Raw genomic sequence first — 23,053 nt, 5'->3', positions numbered from 1 at the left:
CAGAGCATGAGCAATAATCCTCCTCGTCATCATCTTCATCATCTTCATCCAAAGCCTCCATCCGAATCAGAGCATGAGCAATAATTCACAACGATTTTAATATAAACTCATACTCCGTATTTATGATACAATAACTTAATAAAAAAAAGTCATACTAGTTAACTTCCATACAACTTGCATTTGGCACAATTGTGAGTTTTTGACCGCTATAGCCACCTTGCATGTATAAACAAATACACATTAACAAATAAAAATTGTCACTACAGGTCTACAGCACTACTCACAACTAACATATATTAACATAAGATAAATCCAAGAATTTTCAATGCATAACAACATTGTGTCCTAATTCAATTTAAAGCAGCTAGATTACAATTTCCGTATCACAAAAACGTCAACAAATAGTCTTATTAGTAGGTTCCTAATGTTCCCATATTCCCATATGGATAAATGGAAGATACACATAAGGATGCAACAGTGACTACATACATACATTTAATACATTTATAAACATTGATATTGTATTACTTGGGTTCAATTCTTGTAGTGATATTATATCCACCCGTGTATTCAAATGCATCACTATCATTCTTTTTTAGCTCACCTTCATTATAAGGATGTGTAGGAGCCCCCCTAACCGATCCAAACTCGCTAGTAGATGAAGCGTTAGAACTTGAAGTCGTGTGTAGCCCGTCGCTCTTTAAAATGGTCTCGAGTGCCTTCACTATGTCGCTCATGGTGGGCCGCTCGGCTGCTGATTCTTCGACACATTGCATTGCTAATTGTATAAATCTACCAAGACCCGTTAAGGCAGAGTCTTTAAGATTTGGGTCAATTAGTTCTCTTAGTCCATATTCTTCTTCATCGGTTTTGTCCAATGCTAGTCTCACCTCTCGCACGATGTACCTTCCTTTAATAAGAGGTTGTCTAGCGGTAATTAGTTCAAGCATTACCACACCAAAACTGTATACATCGCTCTTGTCCGTTAATTGTTGCGACATATAGTATTCAGGATCAAGATATCCCTGTAAATAGATACATAGCGTACATGTGAATTATTACACATTTATACGGAAAACAGTGCAATTTATGTATTAACCGAAAAAGAGTAAAAAATGATATAGATTAGAGGCAAGACTCCTTAACACTTCAAAGAATTAAGCACTACAAAGGCATGTTTGGCACCCAACTTTTAGGAGCTTCTAGCTTTTATGAAAAACTCGTATTTAAATAAAAGCTTCGTTTAGTTAACAGAGTTTGAAGATTTTAGACGGAAAGGAAAAAGCTAGAAGTTAAAAGCTACTAGAACTGGCGTTTAAGAAAATACTCCCATCATTTTACTATTTTTTAACAGTTTTAGCTACTACTCTGTCAAACACATAAAATACATCTAGCTATTGGCTTCTTGTTTTCAGCTACAAGCTAATTTTACCAAACATACCTAAAGAGAGTGAAAAGATAGCGTACCAGGGTACCCTTAACTTGAGTCGATACATGGGTTTTTTCAATGTCGTCAACTAGCTTAGACAGCCCAAAATCCGCAACTTTAGCAGTGAGATTTTCATCTAAGAGAATATTAGTTGACTTAACGTCTCTATGGATTATTGGAGGATCTGCAAGCTCGTGTAGGTACGCAAGTCCTCTTGCGGAACCAAGTGCAATACGCAGTCTCCTTTTCCAATCAAGATGAATTCCTGATTTACCTGATAAGCTTTCCCTAAGTGTTCCTTTGGGCATAAACTCGTAAACCAACATTTGTTCTTTTTGCTCAAAACAAAACCCGACAAGGCCAACAAGGTTCTTGTGATGAACACGTGAAAGCAACTCGATTTCAGTCTTGAACTCAAGTCCGCCTTGCATCGATCCTTGTTGAGATTTTTTTATCGCCACTATTTGCCCACCTTGTAATTTTCCTCTATAAACCTATTGAAACAAAACCACGAAATACACAAACTAAATTTCACATCTTATACCAAACACAACTAATTATAAGTTACTCCCTCCGTCCGAATTTTACAGTCCAGTTTTCCTTTTTGGGTTATCCAACTTTTTAAGGAAACCTTAGCTGCAAAAGAATGCAGCCAAGAACGCTGCACATGTCTCTTAAAACAACATAATATTCACGTTTTCAATAGTTATTTACATCTGTTTTCATGGTCAACCACTCAAGTAAAGCTTAAAGTATATTTTCTGTATCATTATTTCAATAGAGGTGTTGTAAAAAAAATAAAAATTAGCTACTGTATCTGTTTTCATGTACATATCATGAGGTTAACTTACATGCATGTCAGCAAAACACTACTCTATGAAAGCGTGTATTGAATAGATTAGTTTGCCTTTTCTTTTAAGAATTGACCAAAAAAAGAGTAAAATACATGAAAGAAATGTTGTTTTTAAAAAAAACATGCAGGGTTCTTGGCTGCATCCATTTACAGCTAAGATTTTCCCACTTTTTAATAGCCCACTTTTATAAATAAATAAAAATAATAAGGTAAAACAAAAATGTTAGGGGTAACTCTGTAAAATAAACAAAAAATACAGTGTTAATGACATTTCTATGTTTTTTTGCATGTGGACTATTTAATTAGAACGGGGGAGTATATATTTGTACCTTCCCGTATCCACCAGATCCGATTTGATTGCTTTCCGAGAAGTTACTTGTGCTTTTCTTGAGTTCATCGTACGAGAACCATCTGGCTCCCTTTAACTGCGGTGCACCTCCACTGTCTTTAGTACTTGGAACCCATGAACCTGTTAACAAAAAGTAAAAATTAGCAACAAAAATGCACAAACATGGCGAAAACCAAACTATCAAGATATTTACCAAAAGGTTTGCTCATTATGATCGCTCTTTCAGCACGTTTTTTTTGTTTAACTGCGTACAATACAAGAACGATAAGCACAAGGAACAAAAGGGTGCAACCAATTGAGATCCCGATAACACCGCCAACTCCAATACCTCTTCCATGACCATCTGCAACATGTGATAATGATCTCAAACTGTCACCATTTTTGAAATTTACTTTAAATTAAGTAATGATTTAAACCGTAAACATCTTGATTTTAGGCTCACCTAAGAACGAATAAGGAAACGCAATGAAAATATATGGTCCGAACTCTGGTGGTGGCTTGTACGTTTGATTGCTCAAGAAAAAGCCCATTTGCTGGACCTGGGGTCTTGTAAAATACTTGCTTTTTGATGGAAACAATTGAACATTTATTTGAACATAATCATCGGTGTTAAGGAACGGATCATGGAGTGCAACCGAGCCCGGGTTAAGGTTTAGTTTTGTCCAAAGGCTTGTTTCTAGTGAATGCCACAACGTATCGTTCGACAAAAGACCAAATGATGGTGCTCGAAAGTACATGTTGCCTTCGTACGGGTAAGCACATGCGCATCCGGGGCTTAATTTTAGATCAGACCGACATGTTTTGGTCCCACATTGAACCAAATTTGTAGAATATGATATTGATGCTTGTTGAAGTTGGCAGTATTTAGTTTGCTTAAGCGTTTTATTGCAAACAGGGTTCCCGTACAATCTAAAAAGTTCATTAAAAATGTTAATCAATATCTCGCATATATAGAGATTGAGGTGGCATTGGGTAGTTGGGTAAGGTGTCAAAATGGGTCATTTGACCCAGAAACATCGTTTTGTTCATTTTATAAAATAATGACAGTCTGAATCTTGTAACAAAATGTATTAGGAGGTTGTACGCATTCGATAATAGACATTGGTATGCGCCCATTTGACCCATTTGACTCATTTCAGATAAAGCATAGTCAAAACCAACCCATTTATAAGAAAAGAAACTGAAAATGTAACACTAATAGATATCTTTTTTATATCGAATGTGTTCTTACTCGAGTGTGTTTTTGTATTCGTCACTGAGTGTTACACTATCAATCTTGTTGCTTTGCAAATCAACGAGATTTAAGTTATCACTGATCTTATTCCCCATAAACAGTGTACCGTTGAAATTGTTGTTCTTCAATCTCCTGTTCAATCATTTCCAAAAAAAAATAAAAATGTCATTTTATGGTTATTCAATATTTATATGTAAATTAGATCATTTCTTACACTAGTTGAATTCCTGGTAAACCGAAAAGAGCTTGTGGTAACTTTCCTTTAAGTGATCCAAATTCCATAACGCTGAGCGGGACATCAAAAAAATACTATAAAATATGTTTGTCACTAGGAATATAATCATTACGCTTTAAGTAAAAACTCACAGTGTGCTTAAAGATGATAACTTAGTTAACCAGAGTGGTAGGTCCGATTCTTGAAACAAATTGTTGCTCAAGTCTCTAAATAAAATGTCATAAAACTTGTTATCACGAGCAGTCGAATACGAAAGTCCAATAAAAGATGATGATATTTTATGATTCACTTACAGATATGTAAGAGCTGCCATTCCACTTAAATCAGGTAAAGCTCCTCGTAGTTTGTTGAAGCTTAAATGTCTACGTATACGAAGTAAAAACAAAAAAAGTCAACGTCAACAGTCGATAAAGTTGACCTTTTTATAGATACAAATGTGTACTCACAATTCACCAAGACTTGTAAGACTGTTTAAACTTGATGGCACCTCACCTTCTAGCGCATTTCTATCAAGTCGACTGTTGCAATTGAAACACAAATGTATGTAAAGTTATATTATTTGCTTCATTTTTCGCAGCTGAAATAATTTTAACATTCAACTAATTAAGTTGATATGTACTTACAGGGCCTCTAACGTCGTAACATTTCCTATTGTACTGGGGATTGTTCCTGTTAACTGGTTCCCATCGAACAATCTGATCTTACAAGATCAGAGCCGTTAAATCATAATGTATCTGATCAAATTTTTATAAAGAAAATACCTTAGGAATCGTTCAACTTACACGTGTATTAGAACCATGTCGGAGTTGAAAATTTTAGGAGGAATTGGTCCAGATAGCTTGTTTTTACTGAAATGGCTGCAATTTAACAAGCATATTATTAGCAAAAAATCATATATACATGATCAAAAAACTATAACTATTGCATCAAAACATAGTTTGATGACATCAGCCTTAAACTAAATATGCAAAAAAAGGAAAAGTGAGAATTAGTCACAAATGCGCAGCATGCTTTAACATATCCAAGCCCGGTGCAGTAAGAGTAGAAGCTGGGATTGATCCTGTTAATTGATTTTCCGCAATGTCTAACCAATAAAGATTGGAACAAAGTCCTAAAGATGGAGGGATTACGCCAGTTAAGTTGTTCGTGTTCAAAGCTCTATACATCACAAACCATATATTTTCATTAACAACATATTGCAAACGATCCCGTTTGTATCAATAGAGATAATTCATTTCAAGATGCTTACAAAAACGATAGCTTTTTCAGGTTTCCGATTTCAGTTGGAATGTTACCAGTGAAGCTACACCCCATGAGTGTCCTAAAACAAGCATTTTAACAGGTTTCGATTTCTTATGTGTCACTCATTCGAGTAATATTATTATGAGGCATTAAGGAACACTTTAAAAACTTACAGTGTATCGAGATTTTCGAGATCTCCTACCCGGGGCGAGATAGGGCCTGTTAGGCCCGTGTTAAACGATAAGTCCCTATCATAAACATATTGTTAGACACAAGTTTTTAAAGAGAATAAAAATATGGCATAGATAAAACTTATGAATTAGATTATTAGAACATGCGTTTAAGAACACACAAGGACGTTAGTTCAGAGAGTCCGCCAATGTCACCAACGAGATGACCAACCAAGCCCATACTCGAGAAACTCCTGCAACACAATTAGTAAGCCTTAATAGTTATTCAATATTAACGTGGAAAATTCTATCATTTGTCGAAAACGGATCAATTTAGACTATATTTTTTCATGTAAGGAGTGAAATTGGTAGAACAAGTTGAAAGCGCTTAGTGTAAGTAACAGTTTCCTGAATCGATTTATTCAAAAACTTAGCTTATTTTTTTTTTAACAGCAGTTCGGATCAGCCAGGGACTAAAACCACCCATGCGTTCATCTCCCGCAGTTGCATAACCCGCCCTCAACTGCTGCCCAGGAGGAAACCCGGTTCAATCCGAGGGCATAGGCGGTAAAACCCCCCTCCCCCACTGCCTCCGCAACGCGATGTGCAGAAGGCACCCTTAGGTGGAATTCAAGGGTTAATGGGCAACCCTGTGTGCAATGTTGTACCTCACGGGAGTTGAACTCCTGACCTCTCAAAAAGTTAGCTTATTGGTTAATCGATGTAGTTTTTAACCATTTAGATCACATTAATTTTTTTACCAAAGTTAAAAAGTTTGGAGTGAAGAAACGTTTACAAGTCAACCCAACTCAAACCCACCCATATGGACCCCTACCCGCCCTGCGTGTTGCCATATGTAGATTTACAATCCTAACAATAGGACCAAGACATATAAGGAAAAAGGACCTACAGTGCAATGACTCTATTGTTGGTGCAATTAACACCTTCCCAAGAACACGGATCATTTGAAGTTCTCCAGCTCGGTGGAGTGTTTTGCCATTGGTTTTTCAATGCTCGTAAAACCTCCGCTGCACATAACCCCATTTTTTATTGTTAAAAATCCGTTACAAAAAACTTCTTTAGTAGCATAAAACCGGTCTCATATTATCATATCACTTACCATCACCAGGATTAGTAGCAGCAACAATCTCCTGAACATCCACTATGAACATCAACAAACACAAACATAACACACAACTTACAGACAATTCCATGGAAACAAATACACGCGCTTTTAACAACGATTTCTTCTGATGTATGATACCATCAAGTTACTTTTCAATTTTTCCGATGCGCAGTAATAAGTCTTTAAATGATTAGTGTTTTGGTTATGTAAGACTAGAACGCAAGTAATCGCATTCAGATAATGAAATATGGGCTTAAAGTATAGCATTGTTCCAAGTTTACAACATTGTATGTATGAACATATGATTGACAGATGGAATGTTTTGATGGTTTCTCCGCCACAACAGCATAAATTACAAGAAACAGCTTTATTGTTAGAATATTTTCTCGACCGATCAAACTTAAATTTGGTGTAATTTTTGTCATGTTCTTATTTGGATGAGCATATGAACAGTCTTTTATTGGCTCACTGCAACTATTGGTTATATCACATTTTAAAATGATATGATTTTCAGGCTTTCAGCATCACATTCGATTACACTATGTAACAATGTAATGTAATGTAATCGTATTTAATTCAAAATCTAATAAAAATAGAGTAAATTATAATAACAGTCTTTGTGATATATTAAATTACACTAACTATTTTTATCTTGTGAAAATCACACCCCGCCCATTCTTAGCAAAGGGCCATTGGTCTAGTGATATCGTGGTGACCATTTCAATCATAAAGTTGAGAGTTCAAGTCTTGCTATGGACATATTCATGGATTATTGTACATATTCATGTAATAGATGTGTGACGACAACAACAACAACAACAACAACAACAACAACAACAAAACCCAATACCATATGTGTTGTGTGGTGTATGGGGAGGTGAGATGTAGACAATCATTCCCCTATCTTTGAATAAAAAAAAGTCATTTCTCCACCCAAAGTGTTATAAGGAGTAGAGAAAGTCATCCCCTCTCTCTTCGACGGATAAAGAGATTGCTTCCGAATGGACCTCCGGCCAATAAGTAGGAAAATTTAAAAAAAAAAATTAAGTTAAAATATACAAAATAAAACATGAGACGCCATGAAAATGGTAGGATCAAATTTTCATGGGTTTTAAATCCTGCACATTCTATTTCAGCTCTAAGCGACAGTCAAGTCGCCAATAAATCGACGCTTGCTGTTGACTCGATTAATAGAGCTATTGTAATAGATGTGTGAGTTTACCTTAAAAAAACGACAGTTCTTACCAATCGTCATTATCTTTAGAAATCACACAAATGGTCTCTGACTTACATTTGAGAAGCAACCTAAGTTGACCCTCCCTCCCTCGGATAAAATAATAAAGATCAAGTCAATTAAAAAGAGATTATCAAAGGTCATAAGTGTACGTTGATGGACCTGATTTATGTGTGTTGATTGTCCCGCCTATTATCGCGCATTTTAAGTAAGTCATGGACCATCAACGTACATTTTATGTAAGCCGGGGATTATTCGTGAAAGATAAGGACGATTGATATAGTTTCATAAAAAGCACATGAAACGACCGTCATGGATTACCAAATCAATCACTAACAATCAGTGTAATTTGTAAAAGATAAGGACAATTTATGTAATATCATGCAAGCTTAATCGGCTTCGCGTTACCGGTAAAAAATAACCTAATTTACCTTTAGCTAGTAAGGGTAAGTAAGGAATACACGCGAGATCACAGTCGCGGAACAAGAAAAAAAATTCTGATTTCAATTAAACTAAATTAACTAAAACTGAGAGTACATGAGATAATTAATAGTTTAATACTAATACTAATGCACTTTAAATTAAAGAAAACAATTTGAAAATTAGATTGTATATAATTCTTTCTACCAAAAGATGTATCCTTTAATTAATTACTACATTTACATTAAACACGAATTAATTCAATACACTTTGGGTACAAATTATGGTTTTCCATATCCCTAAACTAATTGAATTCGGCACGAATAATTGAATTGCAATGATTTGTGTTACAAATTTATAAGTTCAAATCATATGCAATAACAAAAACTTAATATTTTTTAAGTTCAAACAAACTAGCAATCAGATTATTAGATTTAGATACACTATTAAATCATAAACCTTAATGTTGCAGAAAATGATTAAATGAAGTTTAACCAGCCATGGCTATGTTCCGATCTCCAAAATTAATCCTTGTGACCTTTGGGCTCTCAAGGCAATATGCCGAGTTGTCGCCCTCTGGTCTCTCCTGTCTTTTTTCTTTTCGTGACCTCCCAAAAACTGGCGCTCATAATAAAGCCCATTATTAAGTTCTTTAGACCATTCACAATGGTGACGGGTGATGGGGGTGATAGGAGTGTTTTTGTGGGGTATAGTGCTGATTTGGCAACGGTGATGACGTGATGGCGTAATGTAGTTTGTAATGATGGGCGTGATAGTTATGTGATGAGTTAAATTGGTCCCACCATTTTAATTTAATTTTCATTTAGTTTGATTTATTTTTTTAACTTGTTTGTTTTTTATATAAAAATAATACATATTAAATAATAAAAATTTATAAAAACACACTTAAATTAATAAGTTCTTCTTCATTGTATAAGGCAGTAAAATCTTTGCACGCCTTATCCAAATGACGCCATTTTCCACTTAACTGATCGTCATTTCGTAAAAAACCTTGATCGTTATCGTTAAACTTATTACGAATTCTAGTCCAAAATGTCGGGCCTCTTTGTGAGTTACCATGAACACCATCTTCCGAGCAATCAATCCAACATGACGCCAACCAAATTTCTTCGCTTGGTGTCCACAATTTTTTATGTTGTGGTTCTTTCGCAACGTCTTTGCCTTTTCGTTTATGACTTGAACGCACCCGAACTTGTGGTTCTTGACTTACACCACGAACTTCTTCTACTTCTTCGTTATCTAAAGGTGTAAAAGTTTGTTGTGTTTGTGTCCATGGTTGCGTATTTGGAAGTTGAAATGGTATAACACCGGGTTGCGAGTAATTGGAAAATTGTGATGGTAATTGTTGTTGATAAGGTTGTTGAAATTGTTGTTGGAAGTTTTGGTGGTGTTGTTGAAGTTGTTGGTGTTGTTGTTGATGTAGAAATTGAGAAAAAACAATGGATTATTGAAATCATTAAAAAGATTATGTTGTGAAACATTACCAACGGGTCGAGTACCCCGAACATTTTGTGGGGAATTTGAGCTCGAACCGGGAGTATTAGGTAACCCGAAGTTGTATAAATTACCGGAACCGGGCTCATTATTTTCGGGATGTTGAGACATTATTTAAGAAAGTGGGAATATTAGAGAGTGTTTAGTAATTAAAAGTTGGAAGTGTTGTGAAAGTGTTGTGATAAATGAGATGAATATTTATAGAGGTGGGTAAATTTTATTATTTATAAAATTTATGTTTTATACTATAAAATTAAATTGGGCAACGGATTAATTTTGGGCAACGGATACATTTGCTGCAAGGCAACGGTCCCCTTGCAGCTTTTTCCAAGCAAACAGCCAATCAAATTCGGTCATCACCTCCATCACCTTCCGTGATCTAGTCATCGCGCCACCACCATCATCCCTCCATCACACCGCACAGGGGCGCGATGGAGGCGCCGTCGACCTCATCACCTGCTGTTAACACTGCGATGTAAATGGTCTTATTTAATTTGATTTTCTTTCAATTTCAAAAACACCCAAGATTGACATGAAATAAAAACCATCAAAAATCTAGTGCAACCCTCACGGCATTGGCCCACATGTAACATGTCAGGCCCAATTGTTGCTTATTCAGTTATTGATCAGTCTCGTTTTAGACAACACACCACTCGGATTCAAAGGAAATCATTGAAATGAAAGATGTAAAATTTTAAGATACAAACGTCTAACCTTTTTCAGTCGCCTAATTCTGAGTTCGTATGAATGAGTCATGCTCAAAGTGGTAGAAGCTAGTAAGATTCACAAAATCATCACTTTTCACCTTTTTAGCATCTTTAGCCCGTTATTTGTGTTAACTAGCTTTCTATGTAAACAACAAGAAGGTTACACCATCCATAACTATGTCTGTGAGTCTATGACGTCACATGTACTACACTTTTTGGTCAAAAAGTGACTGTGACGTGACAGTATCACTCTATAACCTTTTTTAACCCAAAAAGTGATTGGTCGGTTTTTTGTGGTCACCTCTTCTGTATTGATCTTCCAATACGACCAGATTATTCTTCCACTCCAAGTGCATACAATCAATACTCCCTAGCATACCCTTGAAACCAAGTTTCTCTTCGCGTGCACTATAGAATCATGCAATATCATGCGCATTCAGGGATCTCATATACTCACTACGATATAAAGTGATTATACACTTACAAAATGGTTAAGAGATATTATTGATGATTGTTTACTCATTTGTAAGTATTCATCGAACATATCGGCGGCTTTTCATACGCCAACTGGCGTAAAGCCGGAGTACACTTTTGTAAAGTAATAAAAGTTTGTCTATCAATAGCATCATAAAGATCTGTCATATATCTAAAATGCACGGGAATATCGTTACTAGAGAAATTCAATATACCTTGCGCGATTCGAAAGAATAACTAACACCGCATACGAAACTTCTTTTAAATACTGGTGACATAAAATAAAATGAATTTAAAAATAAACAAATAACGGTAATAATATTGTTTGAAAAACGGTAACATTTTTTGTCCAATCATATATCGCCAGGTATTCTGGCGAGTTGTTTTTCCGACAATTTGGTGATTAACGCCTCGTAGTGTTACCCGTGACGTCGTGTTAGGGGCATTACGGGCATTAGGGGCGTTACTTTGACAAATCAAAATCAAATACAGTTGGACTGAAATTAACCCGGCGTTAAATCGGCTCCGTCAGACATATTGGCACTCGGTGACACCCCCTGACGCCATTAACGGGGCGTCAGGCCTGACGCTCTCGGGGCGTTAGTTGAAGAATTGACGTAAAAAAAGATCATGTGACGTGTCGACGGTATATATCCCAATGTCGTGTCCCACAGATGAGCCAAGGATTAAGTTAACCGGATTTCAAGCTAGTGTCTGAAAGGACGTATGTAATACCCCGTCAGAATCCACTAACGGAATATCAACTCTTGGTCCCACAGTTTAGCGGTCACGCCCTCTATATGAGACGTTTCCGAAAAGTATTCGCATTAATCATTAAAACAAAGTCATTTATTAAAGAAAATGTAACTGGAAACATTTGACGTCAATGACTAATGTAAATGAACCCAAACATCTTAAAAGAAAACTGTTTAAATGCGAATATATGTTCTTGAAATGAAAATGATAAACATGCTGGACGCCGTCCAGTTCTAGCAGCAAACAACATATAACTTCAAATAAAGCAGAAGCACTAGCTCTATGTACCTGAGATGAAACATGCAAAACGTCAATGAAAAACGTTGAGTGAATCTACAGGTTTAGGAAATCATTTCTTAAGTTAGGCCACAAGATTTTCTTAGAAAACATCATTGGAAAAGTATACATTATCATGAGCACTTGATTATAAAGCTTTAACCTTTGCGTGAGCCGAGAACGCGTCTTTAGTTTACCCTATACTGGCGATACACCGATCAAGTGTACGTGTTACAACTACATAAGCATCTGTTTAACGTTGCGGTGAGGTTTGTCATACCTAACGGTACCGTCCTTATAAGTCGAGCTTACAAAGTAATTAATATAATCAAGCTAAGGGATTTTTGATCTGAACTCATATGTATATTCTTTGTAAGTTACTTGTGCCAAACACGTAAAACATTTGTAAAAAAGCATGCATCTCATCCCTGTAAAACGTAGTAGGGACTGTAGACTCACCTTAGAAAAGCACTCGTAAAGATCTTAGCAAATCGTACTGTTGTCGAAACTCTCGACTGAACAACGCAACCTAATCAAGTAAATCATCTTAAGTATACACTAATAGGTCAAACTTCGTCAACCCATAGTGTACGCAAAGTCCTAGTGCTCAGACTGACTCAACGAACAAGTAAAAGTCAACTAATTCAAGCAAGTCAACCAAAGTCAAACCAAAAGTCAACTCGGTCAAAGTGGTCAACTAAAGTCAAACATCTCAGTAGGTCATGCAAACATTGTCAATAAGTCAAACCTAGGTCATATAATATGTTATAGCTCGTAGTTTAGCAAATCGCATTTTCCACACCTTGTAACATACTTTAGAAATTCGTACGTCGTAATGAGATACATCCATAGCACGTAGCACATAAATCATATAATTATGATCAACTACAGATCATAACTAGACTTAAAATTGATTCCAAAAAGTCTGGCCAAAGCCTCATACGATAATTAAAAGTCAGAAGTCAGAAGGGATCAAGTCTGAGTTCATTACAGAAATTTCTGCTCGCGCGTCAGTTTTTAAACATTTTTAAAAAAATATAGAAAATAGATTTTGATGAACGGCCAATTGGTGTCATCTCAAAATTTAAGTGATAAAATAATCAGAAGCATTGCTTTAGCCAATTCGTACAGATTTGCAAAACATTACAGACTCACCAGTTTTTGACCATCAATCGGACATATCATTTAGACGAGCATATATCTCATGGCAAATCACGTTCTTGAAAGTTCACATACAAATGAAACATGTCAAGTAACATATAAAATAACATATTCCAGAATATAAAAGTCTAAATCAATTCCTAGTTCATTCTAGAAATTATTATGTGAACTTAAAAACTGATTCAGCATACTTTACAAATCAAATATTCGTTTTATCATAACGGGAGCGTTACATAACCTTTCGACGCAAATCTTTAGTCCAAATTGCGTAAATTTTCACAAGGAATACATTAGTATACTTTATATAAGCTAAAACACATAGCATGTAACTCAGAAAATTCGGATATCATGCAAACCCTAACGAAAACTTCGATTAAGCATATCTTGAGCATACGATAACGAAATCACGCAAAATCGGAGTCTAAAATTAATAACTTTTCGATATCTTTCTAATTAAACATATTACAAAGTCTGATATCATGTCAATTAAATCAGATCATCAATAAACAAATTCGTTTTTCGATCATACAACGTTAATTACGCAATCAATCAACAATTAACAACACTAGACATCATTAATTGAGCACTAGACTCTAATACACTATGTAATTGATCAAAAAACTGAATTCATAAGATTAGGGTTTCTAGTTATACCTCAAACAATTAAATTGAACACACTAACGCGTAGAGAACGATCAAAGGAACGTCTTTCGTGTACGGGGTTTCTTCAAAAATCAACTTGTGATGGTGGTTGTGGGGTGGTGATGGCCGACGGCCAAAGAGAGGGAGAGGGAGAGGGGGTGTCGACTTGTAGGGGAAACAAATGAGGGTTCTTGTGATTTATTTTCCTTTTATAGTTAGTAATTAGGCCTAAACACCAACCACTAATGATCCACTAGACAAATTAAGTCCATTAATGTGCATGGGGGTGGGGTCGGCCGAATGGCCCTTTTATGGGGTCTCGGGCTCAGTTTTGCTTAATTACTCGTACGCGCGTGGTCCGTTTCATTGCCGTCAATCGTACCGGGTCTCCGGAACATTAACTAGTCGTTGAAACGCAATCACCGAGTTTAATTCATTAAATAAATAATAAATTAAAAAAAATAATTTTCTTAAAGTCAATAATTATGAAAAATAATTATTGTGTCGTTTTTCCGAGTTCCGTAAACTGAAAAGCTCTATAGACGATAAACTTAATCGTAACGTTTCTAGTTATTTCGCTACCCGAAATAAGTTCGTAAATTAATCTAACATATTAATTCAAACATTCCTCTAATAAGTATGTATTTAATTCTATTAAACACACAAATCTGGGTAATCACCATTAAATACTTAATGGACAATTAATGATAGTAAACGGAAAAAGTCGGGTTGTTACATTACCCACCTGTTATGAAAAATTTCGTCCCGAAATTTTAGTGGTCATCGACCGTAGTCGTCTCCTCGGGAAACAGTTGCGGATACTTATGAAATGTCCCGTTCATATTGATTATAAACGTTCCATATTAATTGATTTCGTCGCGAGGTTTTGACCTCTATATGAGACGTTTTTCAAAGACTGCATTCATTTTTAAAACAACCATAACCTTTATTTTATCTATAAAGGTTTAAAAAGCATTACGTAGATTATCAAATAATGATAATCTAAAATATACCGTTTACACACGACCATTACATAATGGTTTACAATAAGAATATATTACATCAAAAATAAGTTTCTTGAATGCAGTTTTTACATAATATCATACAAGCATGGACTCCAAATCTTGTCCTTATTTTAGTATGCAACAACGGAAGCTCTTAATAATCACCTGAGAATAAACATGCTTAAAACGTCAACAAAAATGTTAGTGAGTTATAGGTTTAACCTATATATTATCAAATTATAATAATAGACCACAAGATTTCATATTTCAATATGCATCCCATACATAGAGATAAAAATCATTCATATGGTGAACACCTGGTAACCGACATTAACAAGATGCATATAAGAATATCCCCTATCATTCCGGGAAATCCTTCGGACATGATAAAAAACAACATCGAAGTACTAAAGCATCTGGTACTTTGGATGGGGTTCGTTAGGCCCAATAGATCTATCTTTAGGATTCGCGTCAATTAGTAGATCGGTTTACTAATTCTTAGGTTACCAAGCAAAAGGGGCATATTCGGCTTCGATCATTCACCCATATAATGTAGTTTCATTTACTTGTGTCTATTTCGTAAAACATTTATAAAACTGCATGTATTCTCATCCCAAAATATTAGTTTTTAAAAGTGGGACTATAACTCACTTTCACAGATTTTTACTCCGTCGGGAAGTAAGACTTGGCCACTGGTCGATTCACGAACCTATAACAAATATGTACATATATATCAAAGTATGTTCAAAATATATTTACAACATTTTTAATACGTTTTAATGTTTTAAGTTTATTAAGTCAGCTGTCCTCGTTAGTAACCTACAACTAGTTGTCCACAATTAGATGTACAGAAATAAATCGATATATATTATTTTGAATAAATCCACGACCCAGTGTATACACGTCTCAGGCTAGATCACAACTCAAAGTATATATATTTTTGGAATCAACCTCAACCCTGTATAGCTAACTCCAACATTACTGCATATAGAGTGTCTATGGTTGTTCCAAATAATATATATACATGGGTCGATATGATATGTCAAAACATTTGCATACGTGTCTATGGTATCCCAAGATTACATAATATATTAGAATACATGTATAATACAATATAAGTTAGCTAGGATATGATTTGTATAGAATTGTTACAATATTTCCCGTAGCTACAACAATAAAAAAATATCCAATCTTGTTTTACCCATAACTTCTTCGTTTTAAATCCGTTTTGAGTGAATCAAATTGCTATGGTTTCGTATTGAACTCTATTTTATGAATCTAAACAGAAAAAGTATAGGTTTATGGTCGTAAATATAAGTTACAAGTCGTTTTTGTAAGAGGTAGTCATTTCAGTCGAAAGAACGACGTCTTGATGACCATTTTGAAAAATATACTTCCACTTTGAGTTTAATCATGATTTTTGGATATAGTTTCATGTTCATAAGAAAAATCATTTTCCCAGAAGGAACAACTTTTAAATCAAAGTTTATCATAGTTTTTAATTATCAAACCCAAAACAGCCTGCGGTGTTACTACGACGGCGTATGTCCGGTTTTACGGTGTTTTTCGTGTTTCCAGGTTTTAAATCATTAAGTTAGCATATCATATAGATATAGAACATATGTTTAGTTGATTTTAAAAGTCAAGTTAGAAGGATTAACTTTTGTTTGTGAACAAGTTTAGAATTAACTAAACTATGTTCTAGTGATTTCAAGTTTAAACCTTCGAATAAGATAGCTTTATATGTATGAATCGAATGATGTTATGAACATCATTACTACCTCAAGTTTTGTGGATAAACCTACTGGAAAAGAGACAAATGGATCTAGCTTCAAAGGATCCTTGGATGGCTTGAAAGTTCTTGAAGCAGGATCATGACACGAAAACAAGTTCAAGTAAGATTTCCACTCGAAATAAGATTGTTATAGTTATAGAAATTGAATCAAAGTTTGAATATGAGTATTACCTTGTATTAGAAATATATCTTACTGTAAATAAGAAAGATTTCTTAAGGTTGGATGATCACTTTACAAGATTGGATGCAAGCTAGCAAACTTGGAAGTATTCTTGATTTTATGAAACTAGAACTTATAGAATTTATGAAGAACACTTAGAACTTGAAGATAGAACTTGAGAGAGATCAATTAGATGAATAAAATTGAAGAATAAAAGTGTTTGTAGGTGTTTTTGGTCGTTGGTATATGGATTAGATATAAAGGATGTGTAATTTTGTTTACATGTAAATAAGTCATGAATGATTACTAATATTTTTGTAATTTTATGAGATATTTCATGCTAATTGCCAAATGATGGTTCCCACATGTGTTAGGTGACTCACATGGGCTGCTAAGAGCTGATCATTGGAGTGTATATACCAATAGTACATACATCTAAAAGCTGTGTATTGTACGAGTACGAATACGTGTGCATACGAGTAGAATTGTTGATGAAACTGAACGAGGATGTAATTGTAAGCATTTTTTTTAAGTAGAAGTATTTTGATAAGTGTCTTGAAGTTTTTCAAAAGTGTATGAATACATATTAAAACACTACATGTATATACATTTTAACTGAGTCGTTAAGTCATCGTTAGTCGTTACATATAAATGTTGATTTGAAACCTTTAAGTTAACGATCATGTTAAATGTTGTTAACCCAATGTTTATTATAACTAAAGAGATATTAAATTGTTACATTATCATGATATTATGATATATAATATATCTTAGTATGATATATATACAGTTAAATGTCGTTACAACGATAATCGTTACATATATGTCTCGTTTCGAAATCATTAAGTTAGTAGTCTTATTTTTACATATGTAGTTCATTGTTAATACACTTAATGATATATTTACTTATCATTTAACATAATTAACCAAGTGTATCAATATCTTAATATGATTCATATGTACTTAGTAAGATGTTGATATAACGATAATCGTTATATATATCGTTTTCGAGTTCCTTAAATTCAATAGTCTCATTTTTATGTATATAACTCATTGTTAAAATACCTAATGAGATACTTACTTATCATAATATCATGTTAACTATATATATAATCATATATATGTCATCATATAGTTTTTAACAAGTTTTAACGTTCTTGAATCACCGGTCAACTTGGGTGGTCAATTGTCTATATGAAACCTATTTATATTAATCAAGTCTTAACAAGTTTGATTGCTTAACATGTTGGAAACACTTAATCATGTATATAACAATTTCATTTAATATATATAAACATGGAAAAGTTCGGGTCACTACAACTTAAGCCTCATCTGATCTTCACGCTCCCACGTGAATTCCGGTCCTCTACGAGCATTCCATCTAACCTTCACCAGTGGAATTCTGCTTTGCTTTAGTTGCTTAATCTCGCGATCCATAATCTCAGCAGGCTCTTCAATGAAATTAAGCTTAGGATCAACTTGCACTTCATCTGAAGGAATCACCAAACTTTCATCTGATAAGCACCTCTTCAAATTAGAAAAATGAAAAGTATCGTGAATCTCACTAAGTTCCTGCGGTAGTTTTAATCTATACGCTATTGGTCCAATTCTTTCGGTAATCTCAAACGGTCCAATATACCATGGACTTAACTTTCCTCTCTTTCCAAAGCGCACTACACCCTTCCAGGGTGACACCTTAAGCATAACCTTGTTTCCAACCTGAAATTCCAAATCTTTCCTTTTAAGATCTGCATAGCTCTTTTGACGATCTCGTGCTATTCTTATTCTTTCTCGAATCTGCACGATTTTTTCAGTCGTTTCATGTACAATCTCAGGACCAGTTAATTGACTATCTCCTAACTCAGTCCAACATAAAGGTGATCTACACTTTCTGCCATACAGTGCTTCAAAAGGCGCTGCCGTTATACTTGCGTGATAACTATTGTTATAGGAAAACTCTACTAACGGTAGATGTCTATCCTATCCAATTCCAAAATCAATCACACATGCTCTTAACATGTCTTCTAGTGTCTGAATCGTCCTCTCACTTTGCCCATCAGTCTGCGGATGGTAGGCTGTACTCATGTCTAAACAAGTTCCCATGGCATCTTGCAAAGCTTGCCAAAATCTAGATGTAAATCTACTATCTCTGTCGGAAATAATGGATAGCGGCACTCCACGACGTGAAACTACTTCCTTTATGTAAATCTGTGCCAACCTCTCCAACTTATCCGTTTCCTTAATCGGTAGAAAATGAGCAGACTTCGTAAGACGATCAACGATAACCCAAATCGTATCATAACCTCCTACCGTTTTAGGCAACTTAGTGATAAAATCCATTGTAATATTCTCCCACTTCCATAGGGGAATCTCTGGTTGTGTCAACAAACCTGACGGTTTCTGATGTACTGCCTTAACTTTAGCACAAGTCAAGCACTTACCAACATAGGTAGCGATTTCGGCTTTCATATTAGGCCACCAATACAGTGCCTTAAGATCTTGGTACATCTTGTCGGATCCAGGGTGAATAGAATACCTCGTCTTGTGTGCCTCTTCTAGCACTAGTTCCCTTAATCCGCCAAACTTCGGTACCCATATTCTGTCTATAAAATACCGGGTTCCATCGTCTCGAATAACAAACTTCTTATCAATTCCTCGAAGTGATTCAGTAGCAACATTCTCTTCTTTCAACGCCTCTAGCTGTGCGTCACGTATCTGGGAAGTAAGGTTCTTTCGAATAGTCAAATTCAACACTCTAACTCGAATAGGCTTAACTCTCTCCTTCCTACTCAAAGCATCTGCCACTACATTAGCCTTACCAGGATGATAGCTAATGTCGCAATCGTAATCGTTCAACAATTTGATCCAACGTCTCTGTCTCATATTAAGTTGTTTCTGATCGAAAATATGCTGCAGACTCTTGTGATCAGTGAATACAGTGAACTTAGTACCATACAAATAGTGTCTCCACATCTTCAGTGCAAAAACTACAGCACCAAGTTCTAGATCGTGAGTCGTATACTTCAACTCATATATCTTCAATTGTCGGGATGCATAAGCAATCACTTTCGTACGTTGCATCAACAATCAACCAAAACCTTGTCGTGAAGCATCGCAGTAGACTACGAAATCCTCGGTTCCTTCGGGCAAAGACAAAATCGGCGCATTCGTTAACTTCTCTTTTAACAACTGAAATGCAGCTTCATGCAACTCTGTCCATTCATACTTCTTACCCTTGTGAGTCAACACTGTTAATGGTCGGGCAATAGTAGAAAATCCCTCAATGAATCTTCTATAGTAACCAGCAAGACCTAAAAATTGTCGTATCTGCGTTGGCGACTTAGGAGTCTCCCATTGCTTTACTGTCTCTATCTTTGCAGGATCAACTTGAATACCATTGACTCCTACGATATGACCCAAAAATTGCACTTCTTGCAGTCAAAAGTCACATTTCGAAAATTTCGCGTACAACTGCTCCTTCCTGAGCATCTCTGGTAACAAACGGAGATGTTGCTCATGTTCTTTCTCATTTTTAGAGTATACCAATATATCATCGATAAACACTATAACAAACTTGTCTAGATATGGCTTACACACACGGTTCATGAGGTCCATGAACACAGCCAGTGCGTTCATCAATCCAAACGGCATTACGGTAAATTCATAATGACCATATCGTGTCCTAAACGCTGTCTTCGGTATATCTGCTTCCTTCACTCTCATCCGATGATAACCTGACCTTAGATCGATATTAGAATATCATTCCGATCCTTGCAGTTGATCAAACAAGTCATCAATCCTCGGCAAAGGATATCTATTCTTAATAGTCAACTTATTCAACTCCCTATAATAAACACAGAGTCTCATAGATCCATCCTTCTTCTTCACAAACAGTACTGGAGCTCCCCATGGTGACGAGCTCGGTCGAATGTATCTTTTATCTAAAAGCTCTTGTAGCTGACTAGATAACTCTTGCAATTCAGGTGGTGCAAGTCTATACAGTGCACGCTCTACCTGTGCTGCTCCAGGAACTAAATCAATCTGGAACTCTACATCTCTAGGCGGAGGTAATCCGGGTAACTCATATGGAAAAACATCGGGAAATTCTCTAACAATGGGCACATCTTCAAGTTTCTTGCCTTCAGATTCAGTTTTGCTTACGTGAACCACCATAGCAAGACAACCCTTTCTCATGTGTTTCTGCACCTTCAAGCAGTTAATGAAATGTAACGGCGTATTGCTTCGCTCTCCATACACCATTAAAGGTTCACCTTCAGTAACAGGAATACGAATCGCTTTCTGATGAAAAACAATGTCGGCTCTATTCCCGGCTAACCAGTCCATTCCAACCACAAGGTCGAAACTTCCTAGCTTAATCGGTATCACATCTATCTTAAACAACATTCCAGCCAAAGTCAAAGTACAATCACGGTAAACCTTATCAACACTCATTAGATTACCATTACCTAGCTCTATAGAATATAAGTTTTCTAATGACGATGCAACATTCTTAAAATTTTGGCAAAAATCTCTAGACACAAAGCTTCTATCAGCTCCGAAATCGAAAAGTACATAAATATGTTGATTATCGAGAAGAAACGTACCCGTGACTAGCTTAGGATCATCACGAGCTTCACTGGAGTTAATGTTGAAAGCTCTTCCTCCTGCAGGTTCATTAGTCTTACTAGCAGTTGGGCAATCCTTCCGGAAATGACCTTCTTTTCCGCACCCATAACACATATTCGTACCAGTTTTACACTCGGCAGCCAAATGTCCACTCCTCTTGCACTTATCACACTTTCTCAAACAATCCCCCGGATGATGCCTATTACACTTATCACACAACGGGAACTTTCCCTTATAACTAGAATTAGAATTTGGGGTTGCAGCATTACTCTTAGCAGTATCTTGTTTCTTAAAGGGCTGCTGACTGTTATTCTTCCCTGAGTTATTGTTATTGTTCCATTTCCTCTTATTATCATGAGTTTTAGTCTCAATTAAGGCAGGAGTCTTTCCTCGCTCTTCAACTTGATCGATTAACTCACTAGCCATCTCGACAGCTTCTTGTATAGTTCTCGACTTCAAAGTAGTTACACTGCTTTGAATCTTCTCGGTCAAACCGTTCGCATAAAGAGTGATCTTGCAGCGTTCGGGAGTAACCATATGTGGACACATGAGAGCAAGCTCAAAGAATCTCTTATTGTAACTGGCTAGATCAGTACCTACTAGCTTCAAATTTTGGAGTTCTCGCTCCATCTTAACAGTTTCAGTGTAGGGACAATACTCTTCTATCATCCGTAGTTTCAAATCCTCCCATGGAGTCTCAAAAGCCTGATCCATACCTACGGAATTTGCATAAGTATTCCACCATGTCAAGGCGCCATCTGATAACTTAGAAGTTGCAAAATTCGTTCTATCCGCATCTCTACAGCCACTGATACGGAAAACTGACTCGAGCTTCTCAAACCAACGAGTCAAACCAACTGGACCTTCGATACCATTAAAGGAGCTTGGTTCACAACTCGAGAAAGTCTTATGCGTACATGCTGCTTGTCCATTATTCTGAGTATTGGTCGTATCCTGGTTTCGCTGATTCGTAGCGTTCACATTGTTGCTATTGGTTCCATTACGGAGTTCTGCCACGGCCTCGGTCAATCTTTCGGTAATCTACCGACAAACATCAGCTTGGGAATCTTGGGCGGCATTATCTTTCTGGTCAAGATAATACATTCGGTTAGTGTCAATGAAATCTATATATAAAATATACTAGCAACGCAACGATGCATAGTAACTAATATTAAATCACAACGATTCTAGTAGCACTAGTAATATGTAGTAGCGATAGATAGCGTTTAGTAGTAGCAGTAGTAAGAACAATGTATACTAGTAACATTATTACTAATTAGAATAATAGTAGCAACACTAAGCATAAATCGTCATTAATAAATCAATACTTAAAGAAACAAACTTTTCATTCTATAATCATGCATAACCAAAGAAAGTAACATATTCCTTACGTCATAAGTAAAACCACATAAGTAAAGCCACATCTAACAATGTATGTGCGAACACCATATAATAAACAATAATAATCAAATAATGTTCAATAGCATGGAACAAGTCTAGTCGAGCGATCTCTATTTGCGTTTCTGAAGTTCCTTCAACAGGTACTCGACCATTTTCTCCAAATTCTTGACTCGCAACGTGAGGTCACTAGGGTTGTTGTCATTAGCAGCAGTAGGGGTACTAGGTTTAGGAGTAGATGTAGAAG

General features: G+C 35.8%; 1 protein-coding gene across 1 annotated transcript; it reads right to left on the bottom strand.

Annotated features, from left to right (window-relative positions):
* Window positions 1–524: 524 nt before the first annotated feature.
* Window positions 525–22,038, bottom strand: LOC139901998 (leucine-rich repeat receptor protein kinase HPCA1-like). The gene is made up of 23 exons (XM_071884659.1): window positions 21,531–22,038; window positions 20,680–20,801; window positions 11,204–11,256; window positions 11,077–11,160; window positions 10,816–10,922; window positions 6,633–6,674; window positions 6,423–6,540; window positions 5,695–5,766; window positions 5,516–5,590; window positions 5,350–5,421; window positions 5,097–5,258; window positions 4,883–4,957; window positions 4,724–4,795; window positions 4,547–4,618; window positions 4,394–4,462; window positions 4,232–4,306; window positions 4,080–4,151; window positions 3,863–3,997; window positions 3,074–3,540; window positions 2,825–2,974; window positions 2,612–2,751; window positions 1,468–1,923; window positions 525–1,025 (listed from the first exon to the last, which is right to left on the bottom strand). The coding sequence occupies exons 1-23, from the start codon at window positions 22,036–22,038 to the stop codon at window positions 525–527; spliced, it is 3,699 nt and encodes a 1,232-aa protein (XP_071740760.1).
* Window positions 22,039–23,053: the final 1,015 nt, after the last annotated feature.

The sequence above is a fragment of the Rutidosis leptorrhynchoides genome, chromosome 1 (genome assembly GCF_046630445.1).
Source record: "Rutidosis leptorrhynchoides isolate AG116_Rl617_1_P2 chromosome 1, CSIRO_AGI_Rlap_v1, whole genome shotgun sequence".
NCBI classification, from domain to species: domain Eukaryota; kingdom Viridiplantae; phylum Streptophyta; class Magnoliopsida; order Asterales; family Asteraceae; genus Rutidosis; species Rutidosis leptorrhynchoides.
Note: the sequence above shows the minus strand (reverse complement) of the source record. Positions and strands in the feature narration are given on the sequence as shown.

Bases quoted from the DNA above. Each gene is read 5' to 3' on its own strand.
- LOC139901998 (XM_071884659.1), bottom strand. From the start codon at position 22,038: ATGGAGCGAGAACTCCAAAATTTGAAGCTAGTAGGTACTGATCTAGCC. The intron at 5,767-6,422 runs GTAGGTCCTTTT...ATTGTGTTGCAG, and splicing joins AACAATAGAGTCATTGCACT to GAGTTTCTCGAGTATGGGCT. The intron at 4,796-4,882 runs GTAAGTTGAACG...TTGTAAGATCAG, and splicing joins GACATGGTTCTAATACACGT to ATTGTTCGATGGGAACCAGT.